Source organism: Polypterus senegalus, chromosome 6 (genome assembly GCF_016835505.1).
Source record: "Polypterus senegalus isolate Bchr_013 chromosome 6, ASM1683550v1, whole genome shotgun sequence".
NCBI lineage: Eukaryota > Metazoa > Chordata > Cladistia > Polypteriformes > Polypteridae > Polypterus > Polypterus senegalus.
Window position 1 is genome coordinate 57,239,905 of NC_053159.1, and position 12,305 is coordinate 57,252,209.

At 38.5% G+C, this 12,305-nt stretch overlaps 1 protein-coding gene across 8 annotated transcripts in view; it reads left to right on the forward strand.

Moving 5' to 3' along the window:
- Positions 1-12,305, forward strand: part of LOC120531052 (protein kinase C zeta type) — a 677,641-nt gene that overhangs the window by 191,038 nt on the left and 474,298 nt on the right. For all 8 annotated transcript variants that reach the window (XM_039756040.1, XM_039756039.1, XM_039756044.1 and 5 more), the window contains 2 exons: positions 497-628; positions 1,178-1,259. In XM_039756040.1, coding sequence (XP_039611974.1) covers positions 626-628; positions 1,178-1,259 — 85 coding nt within the window. In that variant the 5' untranslated portion in view covers positions 497-625. The remainder of the gene's footprint in view (positions 1-496; positions 629-1,177; positions 1,260-12,305) is intronic.

A 12,305-nucleotide genomic window follows, 5' to 3' on the forward strand; every position in this document is an offset into this window, starting at 1 on the left:
TTATTTTCACTTGTCATGCAGCAACTTTTTTTTTTTTTTAAACTTTTGGCTTGCTCCTTCTTTTTAGTGTTTTAGTGCTATGTCTGTAAGTTTTATGTTGTGACAAAGAGATCCTTAATTCTTGAGGGTAAATTAACTGTCAGTCTGTCTGTGTCTGTCTGTCTCTCTCTCTCTCTTTCTCTCTCTGTTAAATGTAGCTGTGTTTCTGCATTGCAATACAAATAAGTTATTTAAATTGAAATATTTTTATGTTCTATATTTTATTAACGAAATATTACACAAACCTGAATAGTTTGACATTAATATGAGTAACAGCTGTAATATTATCAGTAAAAATAATCTCATTCTGTGTTTTAAAGAATGCCTCTTTATTGCTCAGACACAAGAGCAAACAGGTTTTTAGTCTACAGGTGATTTAATATGTTATTGACTTACAGCTAGCATATTTTCATATGTTTTGAGCTGAGCACCTGTTTCCTTCCATCTCTCCTTCTAGAATTCATACTACAGTTACAACAGTAACAGAATATGGAGTCTTGCTCAGCAGGGCTACACGTTTATCAACTACTGACTTCTGGTTCATAAGTGTAGTCAAGGAACTGTTCTGCTGAGCAGCTGAAGGCATATGGTAAGTAGGAATATATAGATTTTGTGTAGTGAGGCTTCAGTCAAAAATAATTAGGATGCTGTAATTCAAGTAAAGGATGCCCAAAAGCTGCTTTCCAATCTTGGCCTTTAGATACCAGTTAGGGGTGAATTATACCAGTTGCAACCAGAGGACAGTTTAATTTCTTGGGTGTGTAGCTGTAGAAGGTGGTAAGACATCTGCGTCAAACACCATAACAACCATGAATAAGTTGTGATGGCAGGTGGGTGTAATGCATCCTGTTGCTTCCTTGTGAAATGTTAGCAATGGCTAGGTGGGAAAATGTATTAATTAAATAATTTTTTTGATGTTTCAGTCTTTTTGGTCTTTGACATTTTTTTGATTTTTACTGCTATTTTTTCTGGCTAATTTTATTTTTTTAAAACCATACTTTTCTGCTTAAATTATCAACAGAGAAATTAAAATAAAAAAACAAACTATTTTTGCACCATTATGAAATCCACAGTGTTACTCTTTTCAGAATTATTTAATTTTACTTAAGGTAAATCCATTCGTTTAATATATTTTTAGGATCCAATCATGCCATCCCATGAGCCAGCAGTAGATGACAAGATTGATGATCCTGATCGTACATCAGATGAAGTGGATGGAAGTAGGTTTTATTCCTGTTTTATTTTAGTTTATCATAAAATTGTAATAGGCAGCTGAAAAGCTCACTATATGAATGGCTTGTTTACTTAAGGGGTTTACTAATACTTTTGGATAAAGAAAAAGTTGTTAATTGAGAATATTCTAATTATTGTTTTCCATATTTTCAGTTTTTCATTGTTTACTGTACAAATAATTTCCAGCCACATAGTTACTGGAAAAATCTATCTGCTCACAAATTGTTAACAAATATTGGGAACACCAGCTATTTCAGTCATTAAAGTCTTGTCACATATGTGATCATTTTAAAACATAATTTTAACCTTGTATATATTAATTTTTGAAAACCATTATATTTTTGCATTTATCTGGGTTTTATATTGTACTTTTTTATTTTGTTTTATGAATCTATGGTTATATATAGACTTAAAATATTTACCTTTCCTGATCATGGTTTTGAGTTTTGATTGTAAAGCAAACAATAGACATATAGAAAGTTAGACCATCCAATCCTTAAAAAAAAAAAAAAAAAATTATCCCAAGATTCTGAGATGGAAGACAACTTAAAGAAATAATGCCACATTCATAAGGCTTTTTTTTTTGTCTTTTGTCGTCGTCTTTGCACAAGAGGGTATACAACAACAGTTAAAGCATATTAGAATTTTCTCAGTTGTGTCAAAATTGTAATAGATTATCCTAAGGTGGCATTCTCAACAAGAACTCCCAGCTTTTTCTTTTCTTTTTAAATAAGCACATGCTGAGTCCAACACCAGTGGGGATTCCATTTTGGCTTCTTTCTTTGCAGACATGAAAGCATGCTGTAGTTGTACAGGTTTCTGCACTAACCACTTTTGCATTAATTTATTACAGAACAGAAATAGAAATAAAAATGTCTGTTCAGTTTGACTACAACCAATGAACTTCTCAAAATTTTGGCCTATTATATTCTCTGAAACTTAATTCTAATGATTGAATGCTTCCATAAAGTGTAAACTGATACCAATTCCACATGCCTTAGAGGCTTAGAAAGCTAAAATAGAAGCTTCTTAAGTACTTAGAGTGGCAGACAGTATTACAGAAATTGTGGAAGTAACCTAATTATTCTTTTGAAGAGCAAAGTACATTTTGTCCATCAAGGAAACTTGTGGTTGGCCTTCCAATCCAACCCTCTCTCTTCCAATTCTGAAGTTCACAGTAGAATCCCTGAAGCCTACGACAAAAGTAAATTCCTTCGCACTTCTTCATCAGTGTCTTGTTTTGCAAATGTCAATTAGCACAGGCAGCAAGCAGCCTACTTTAACCACTCATCAAACCCCTCAACCTCCCACCGAAGCAGCTGAAGTTTTCCCAGCTCAAGTCTGTTTATCTGAGTGTGAGGAGCCTAGAATTGTATTGGGTAGATAATATATTATTTGGAATACATACATTTCATGTGTGTTCCGTGTCTACAACGATCTGGGTAAATGTAGGATGACAGGAAATGTGAGGCACGAAATGTTGAACACAAAACTAAAACAAACTTTTTTCATGTTCTACTATTTGGCATTAGGCTGTGTATAATGTGTGAAGACTGAAGTTTGAAACGCTTTCAATTAAAGTATAACAAAAGAAGCGCACTTTTATTCAAGAATATAACAGTAAAGAATATTCCATTTACATGTTGTCAATGAGTAAAAATAGAAGCTTAAATATCGACAGAAAGTAGACTGTCTGCTTGCCTGGTGTATAGAGGTAAGAGCTGCTGCCACGTAAGCAAAAAGTTGCGGGTTCGAGCCTGGGGTCTCCTTGTTTTAAGTAGTGAGCTGCTATTATTACTATAATAAAAACATACATTCAGTCTGTAACACCTGTGGTAAATTTTTGTTATTTAGTTTTATCTATACTGATAAAAGGGAAAGCCCTCACTCACTCACTCACTCACTCACTCACTCATCACTAATTCTCCAACTTCCCGTGTGGGTGGAAGGCTGAAATTTGGCAGGCTCATTCCTCACAGCTTCCTTACAAAAGTTGGGCAGGTTTCATTTCAAAAATCTACGTGTAATGGTCATAACTGGAAGCTATTTTTCTCCATATACTGTAATGGAGTTGAGCTCGAAAGCCGTGGTGGCAGAGTTTCGTGTGTCATCATCACGCCTTCCACGTAATCACGTGAATTTTCTATCAACGCAGTACGTAGAAAACCAGGAAGAGCTCCAAAAACCGCTGAAGAAAACATGCATTATATAATTGAAAAGGCAGCGAAAAAATAAGAACCGAGCAAGTGACATATACAACCATATTCATGAGTGCTGCTACTTCGGAAACAAAGCACGGTGTAAACCTAAAGTTTAAATTAAGTTCATAGACAGGCTGCCGCTGGCGTTTGTCATGCCCACGGGTAATGCGGGATACAAGTTTAATGAAAGGACGCAGGATATAAACGAGAGTTGTAATCACTTTGTAACTAAGTTAAAATTGCAGGTGAAGGGCTGTGCTTCTGCAAATTCCGCGAGACTATGTTCATGGGGGATTGACAGTTAAGGCGGGTGGGGGAGTCATGTCATCATCTCCCCTCCGATTCACCTCATTTCGCTGTGAGCTGAGCTCTGCAGCTAACGCAGTCTTGAGGAACCAACTTTGTGACGCTGCCACCAAATACTCACAGAAAAATCCACAAGTTAATACACACGCTGTCTCTAGAGTTTCTCCACACTGCCGCTAAATAGTTGCAGGCAAACCCACAACTTAATACCGGGAATGCCTGTTAAACATCTTAGATTCATTAGTACCGATTTGGGTAGTGAACACTTCGATGAATGAAACCTGTTATCTTTACAACGGTTGACAAACATGGAATATAACTTGAACACAACACATCCTCCATATACGAACCTGATTGAAAGAAATAATGATAATCAAATCCTTGAAGACAGCAACACTCATAACAGTCACAAAACAATTACATTGACAATCAAGTTACGTTATTTTTTAAAATGTTTCCTTTTCTTTTTCATAACTTCATTAACACACTACTTCTTCGCTGCGAAGCGTGGGTATTTTGCTAGTTCTTGAATAAAAGCACACTTGCTTTTAACAACTTTTAACCATTTGAATAACATCAAATCTGTCTCTGCCTCTTTCGTATGTGCACACACACATTTATACATGAAAGTGTCACTATTTAAAATCACTAAGTCATTTAAACGAGTTATCATTTGAACATTTTTTTTTTCTGATATTGCCCAATCTCCACTTTATGGTGCATGGTACTGAGAATGCAGACAGACTTTTCCTTTTTGGAAGCATACACCATCAGCATGGCCTCTTTGTGCATAAACAGCTCCATAAGCTTTAGGACCACAGTCTTGTAAATTCTTTTTCCCATGGGACGACTGGGATCTTTTTCTAAATAAGGAGTGTCATTGTACATGTGCTTTGTCTCCAAATCTGCTGTAATCCAAAACTTTGTATGAAATTTGTCAGGCTTGGCTGAGATGTATTGCAAGAAAGGAGAAAGAACCTTGTTTGTAAAACGTTGCTCATCGACAGTAATATGTTGCCCTGGGTTGTAACTCAAAACACAGTATCTTTGAGGTTCACAGAATACTGAGTGCATGATTGTGTCCACCAAAGTCTTTACTGTTGTCCCATATCACATATGAAGGTGAAGTCTCATTTTTAAATGTTCCAGTGTTAAAGGCTATATTTCCCTTTGGGACAGAAAGTACCTTCTGTATGAAGCTGTGTGGGTCTGGCATTCTCCCCCTCACACCATATCCTAACTATTACCTGGCTATTTATCCTTTGGTGGCACAATGGAATTCTTTTGACAGGCTGGAATCATACATGTGTCCCAGATGTCCACAACAGCATGAAACAGATGGCACAATCACCAGTTAAGATGGAGATGGAAGTAGCAAAACATTAGCAGCAGTCACAGATTGGTGGGGTCTGGCACTTCCACCCAAAAGAACAGTATAAATAGGTGTTGATGAATAAACTGTGTTTTTTGTCTTGGTAGAGTTTCTAAGGTGGTATTGGTCCCTCTTATGCTCTTTGTTATGTGGACCTTAATAGAATGCCCCAAATCCTAGATTATTACACTGTCAGGGTGACATCTATTGTAGTTTAATGTTTCCCCTTTCTTTAACCTCTGTAACCCCAGACAACTAGACCCAATATCAGAAAAGGTAGGCAAAAATCTTATGCATTCATCATGTATTTTGCATTATTTGCCCAAATAATAAATGAAGTACAAGTTAGAAAAATACTAATTCAATGCAGGTAATCAGTTCATTTTGCTTGAACTAGAAGGTGGTTCTATGTTTTTGTATAGCAGGATATGATCCGACATGACCCTTGATCTATCTATGCCTTCTGCATAGTGTAGCAGAAATGGCTGCTCCTCAGAAAATACACAATGACAGGAGAGAGAGGGTCTGCAGAATGCCAATCTCTTGTTATTGTGGTTCTATAGCCCTTGACTCACCAATGAAACAGTTCAGGCACAAACCTCCCAGTTCAGCTTTTTCTCCAGTTTCAAATAAGGCACAAATGTAGTTTCAGAAGAACAAGAAAGATATACAGGTAATTGAATCATAAACAGCTTTCTCAAACTTGCTTTTCTCTAAGTCATTCATTTACTTGTTCATTCCAGTCAATGCTTTCTTTCTGGGATGATCATTCATAGAATGTAAAGTGTTCTTGCATACTTGGAATCCCTGGTCAATTCTCCTCCTCCTTGGCAGGGATGGCCAGAACACAGTATTTAACAAAAGGCCTTATCTAATCTTGTAAATTGTAAATGTCCCCAGAGCAAGGACTGGCTTAGACAGTTTGCCAACATTTTAGATTATGGTATTGTTAGACAGTAATTGAAAATAAATCATTAATCTTTACACTAGATATTACTAAGATATGGAACAAGATGATCCAATGTGGCAACCCCTAACGGGAGCAGCTGAAAGAAGATACTAGGTGATATTCTCTACTACATTACACCTCTTTATTTTATGACCATAGTGCAATGTAGTCAGTTGAACACTTGCTTATTTTAAGTCTGTTTCATAAATTCAAGTGGTAGCCGTAGCCATTTTATGTGTTCACAACTTGTCGTAACTGTTTGCACACTGCATCACTGACTGTAGATGATTAGTTTTCAAAGATATCTATGTTTTGTTTATTTCAAAGATAGTTTAAGAAACCTGGATGCACTTCTATTTTAGGTGACTGACTTTTATGCACTTCTGCTTTGCAATTTTATGGTTTGGTAGTTCCAAAATTAGACAAGTCTACTCCTTCCACCAAACTTGCTCAATTACATTTTAAGTCCATTCTGTGAATTTTTTTCCTTCTTTCTTGCATATAATGTATGTTAGTCCTGTGTCTGCTAATCTGACTATTGCCCTGAACTGTTCATCAAAGCACATGCAGTTGTACTATTAGCTTCAAAAGTATGGACGTTAAAAAGGCACAGGTGTCAGTACCACCCACCTCTGTCAGCGTCTGCCCATGTGAAGACCTATGTGCCCCTACCTGTACTGTTCACAAAGTAACAGAGAGGGACACAGTATGTGACTCTGGAAGGTGACCATGAAGACTGGTCCTTGATTCCTTGCTACTTATAGTCGTGGCTGTTTAGTAACTGTTACTTTGAGGTGCTTCCCAAGTCCATAACAGTGGGAAAATTCATGGAAGTATGGATGTGGATATTTTTTTTTTATATATATATAAATGTCTAGTATTGGGCTTAACTCTCATTCAGTGTATGTCTTTGTTTTCCATCTTGGTCTTTGTTAAAATATTCTTGATGTTTTTACAATCAAGTGGCTAACAATTACGTGCAGCTTGGTGCAGTATCCTACCTTATGTTTTCCTTCTCCAAATATTTTGACAATTATTGTTGCTTATTTACAAATCACAGTCTTCACATAATTGCCAACATTAAGTCAGAGGAGTGAGTCTCAACCAATGACTTACAACTCATCTTGTATAAGATATTTCTCAGAATGTGTGCTGTGCCTAAAAGTGAAATCTTCTGAACCACTCTAGCACTTGGTCTTCCTGGTAGCTGTTTAAAGTAACTGTTGAAACCCTTTTCAGGGTATGTAGTACTACAATGAAAACTGCCACTGTTCTCCACTTTGCTTCCCACATCACACAACTTGATTCCAATCTCCAGATATTGGCATGTGCTAATCTTTTCTGCTTCTTTTGTTAGAAGATAAGCATGTTTTTGTGATAGCAATATCAATGACAAGACAGTCTTTCTCTTGTGGAGCACTTGAGTTGGTAAGTTGGCTGCCATTTTTTAGTTGGTGTTGATAGCAATGTCCCACATGATGGTTTGTGACACCTTGTGCTCATACTAGAGATCGGGTACTTTATGGCCAGGTTTCCTGCACATCAACCAGTGCAGATAGCTAGCCACTTTATGCCTGTGCAGGTTTCTGATAGATGGCAACAGTCAGTCACCATGTGATTTGTGTGCTGACCAAATGCATGGCACATTCTGCACTTACTGTACTATCGGCATTCATTTTAAAGATGGTATTTTGTTGGAGTCAGGTATTGAGAGCCTGTTCTTGTGCTGTTCATATTTGACACTCTCCTTTTGAGTTCCTAGCTTTGAGGCCATTCACAAGATGCTTCTTTATCTATATGAAGATCTTCCAGGTAGGTTAAGAATTGACTATGGAATGTCGTCTTGTTTTAGTCTTGCTTCCTTGTGATTTGCATGCTAATTTAGATGATCCTTAAAGGGCACATTTGTACAACAGGAATTGTTTTCTGTAATCGTGGACGGTGAGTACTTGGCTTTCATGGCTGTGCATCATTGGTGTGAGCCTGTGTTTTCCCAACTGAATGTAGTCATTGAGCCACATGATGGCAGAGTTGAAGAGCAGACTCCAGTTCTGTGAGTCTGAATCCATGGTCTTTGTCACTGGATATACATCCAGTGTAAGCCTTTGGATGGTTGATACCGTGCAAGGGAACAAGCTTTCTCATTTATACATCCGCACTGGGATTGATAGGCTGTTTACAGTCATCTTGTTACAGGAGTTGAACTCTGATTTTAGAATCGGGCAAACTCTACTTATATACTCCTTTGTTATAGTAACAAAGCATCTTGTTAATGCCTAGGTACTTGTATAGCTTGTCCTGGTCGTGGTCCTTCATGACTCTTGTAGGAGAAAGTGGGCATTGCCCATTTTCCTAAGCTTTCATAGCACACCAGGCCTGTTAAGAAAGGAGCTTTAACAGGGATGCAGGCATCCAGCTTTGCCTTCCCTACTTCCATTCTAAACTAAGTGACTGAACCCCAGCTTGTAACAGGATCTGCCTGAAGTTCATCTCTTAAGAAAGGTGTAAATCAGAGCTGCATTGACATCTCTCTAGAGGCCTCTCTGCAGATCTCTTGAGCCAATAGATATGAAATGGACTTCATTAATGTGAAAAAAATATATTTCGGGGGATTGTCAACTAAGATGGACAGAAGAACTCACCTATTACAAAACACTGATTTCATAACTGTAGGCGACTTTAATCTAATCAGAGCAAGGTTCAACCTTTCCTTTATACTCTCTGAACCATCCAAAAGAAGTGGTCCGGTTTATTTGGTGGACACTTGCTTAACCTGGGGATTCTCTCCGGGAACCCTCCCAGTGTGCAAAATGACCTTATAAAACCTAATATGTGATGAACCATCCTTTCTATCTTTGTGAACCTGAAGCTGAGACCCAGTTTATCAAGCCAAGGCTGTGTGCCAATCGTCTGACAAGGCTGAAAAGCTATTACTTCAAGACGGGAATGTCGGCATCTAAACTCTTGGGCCAGAATGAGTAATGTCTTTTCCCTACGAAGTGGCAAAAGGCAGCATAAGGCAAACTGAGGAAGCAGAGACACAGCACTGAAAATGATAATGCAACACATAGAAAAAGTACACTACGACACATTTAGGATCTTCCATGTTAACCTGGAGCAACAACAAAGCAACTCCACACAAAATCAGATGACATTCATAAAGACTTAGGGTCTCATGTATAAACAGTGCATTCACACAAATGTTGCATGTGCCCATTTCCCCTCTCACTTCGAGATGTATAAAAATTAAACTTGGTGTAAAGCTGCACACTTTTTCATGGCAGCCTCACATAATGCATATGCACAGTTCTTCTCAGTTTAACACACTGGGGGTATCCAGAGTCAAAGCAGTACTGCTGGTTCTGTGATCTGTCCTTTTTAGATTCGCTTCCATGACATGGGCTTTATAAAATACATTGAAATTAAGTACATATTGTTCACAGATTTAATGCACTTGATTGTAATGATTCTGTAACAATATAATAGTGCATGGAGTAGCCAAATATCATGGCTAATTTAGCTTTGTTACTCTCACTGTACCAAAAAGAATATTTAAACTGTTTATTCTATTTCTGTGTGGTATAACAGCTGCACAGGTTGTGTAGAGAGGACAGAGGATACAGCTTCCGGCTGGCGATGACATTTATAGTATATGGTGCCTAAGGAAAGCCACCAGCATCTGCATGGATTCTACTCACCCATACCACAGTCTATTTGAACTTCTCCCATCTGGAAAATGCTTCAGAGCCTTTCCTGCATGGACCTCAAGACTCCAAATAATTTCATCCCAAGAGCTATAAACGTACTCAATCAGTCTATCACGTGCTCCCAGTAAAACTGTCTGTACTTAAAATTACTTAGCTGTAAATTTACGCTACAACTGTAATATTGTACAACCAGAGCCACTTTAAGCATCATTTGCACTATCTGCACTATATATATGTATATTTTACTTATGCTTTCATATTGTATATTTTCATTTATTATTGAGGAGTTGCATATTGAATTTCATTGTACCATACAATGACAATAAACAAATTTAATTCAACAGAAGATGACACATATTTACAGATTATTAAGAACTAGCAAAATACTCTCGCTTCGCAGCAGAGAAGTAGTGTGTTAAAGAAGTAATGAAAAAGAAAAGGGAACATTTTAAAAATAACGTAACATGATTGTCAATGTATTTGTTTTGTGACTGTTATGAGTGTTGCTGTCATCAAGGATTTGATTATCGTTATTTCTTTCAATCAGGTTCGTATTTGGAGGATGTGTTTTGTTCAAGTTACATTCCGTATTTTTCAACCATTGTAAAGATAACAGGTTTCATTCATTGATTCCTTTCTTACTGCATCAATAAAAAGCTCGTCTTCCTCTTTATTTGAGACATCACACACTGCATGCACGTGTTTTTTTACACTGTCTTCCTTTAGCTGGACATTGACTTTTTCCACCGTGTGCTTTGTTTCCGCAGTAGCTGCTTGTATGCGTCACTGGCTTCATATTCTTTTGCTGCCTTTTTAATTATGTAATGTGTGTTTTGTTCAGCGCTCTTTGGAGGTGTTGCTTTTTGTTTGCATGCTGCGTTCACAGTCAGTTCACATGAGCCGCTCGGAGTACATGCATCGAAGGTTCTCAGCTGTGCTTGTGTTATCTCATGGGATGTCCACTGCTTTATTTAATGTTAGCCAAGACCCGGCACTTAAGTTTCTCTAGCAGTTTCGCTGAGTTTGTGCCAAACACCACCCTAACCATCTCATCTTCGTCTGCATAAGCACAGTCCTTCACCCGTGACTGTTTAGCGGCAGCGTGTCTATTGGATTGCTGCTGATGGATGGCCTTATATGGGAAGGCACTCAATTACATGGGAGGCGTGACGATGAGGGATGCAACTCCGCCTCACATGGCGACCGAGCTGTAGGCTATGGCCGGTATATATGTACATAAGTAGTTTCCAGTTATGACCGTTACACGTAGAATTTCGAAACTTCGAACTTTTGTAAGTAAGCTGTAAGGAATGAGCCTGCTAAAATTTCAGCCTTCTACCTACACGGGAAGTTGGAGAATTAGTAATGAGTGAGTGAGTGAGTGAGTCAGTGAGGGCTTTGCCTTTTATTAGTATAGATGGCTTCTAAGTCTATTTAGATTTCCAAGAGCCTATCCTCTTGGTGCTATGTGCTGTTAGAATGCTAGGATGTATATTTGATATTTTTATGACAAAATGCATTGAAGTATATATATATTGTATTTTACAAATTGTTCACATTTAAATAATGTATACTGTTAATTTAACGTGTGGGGCATGTTGGCACAGTGGTACCGATGAGCTGGTGCCATGTCCATGGATTGTTCCTGACTAGCACGACCTTGGATGGATGGAATAATTAAACAGAAGATTTTTCAGTGTTCCTTAAAAGCTTGCTATGTGCTGCGACTCCTCTCAATGATATCCAGTGTGCCCTGCGAGATGAAACACCTCCTTCTAGGAACACCGGTAACACCAACACAACCCTCAGCAACCTTCAGGGTCTTGTCATGAAAGGTCTCCCACATCACATTAGGATTGGCAGCCGTACCCAAATCTGAAAGTTCCTCACACAAACTGTGTGCAAACACATTAGAAACTGCCTGGTCTTGGAATCTGGCCAAGTTCAGGCTCATTTTCCTAGTAGGTGGTAACCTACTGGACCTAAGCTAAATCCTAAGAGTATCAAAAACAAGTCTGTGGTCAGAATTCACAAACTGGCCACTTCTGTAAACCCTACAGTTTTGCATGAGCCTCCAGTGTCTGCCCATGAGGATGTGTTCAATCTTCTTCACCGCACCACTAGTATTGGGGTACCAAGTCCAACGATGCAGTTCAGGGTGCTGGAACCAGGATCCAGTGATTCGCAGCCCCTGACGTTTTGCAAAGTCAAGGAACATGGAGCCACTTTCACTATGGTCACCAGACCCATGGGGACCGAGACAATCCTCATAGCCAGCCCTGTCAGTGCTAGTGGCTGAATTAAAATCACCCATGACCAGAGGAGTGTCACCTAGTGGGCACCCATCAACCACTAAGCGAAGCTGTGAATAAAATGTCTCCCTCGCCAAGACATCACTCACCATGGCCGGAGCATACACTGAGACAACAGACAAGGCACCCAGAGAGTGCCGTAATCTGAGTCTCATAATGCGCTCGTTTAAAGGAGAAACATCGGCC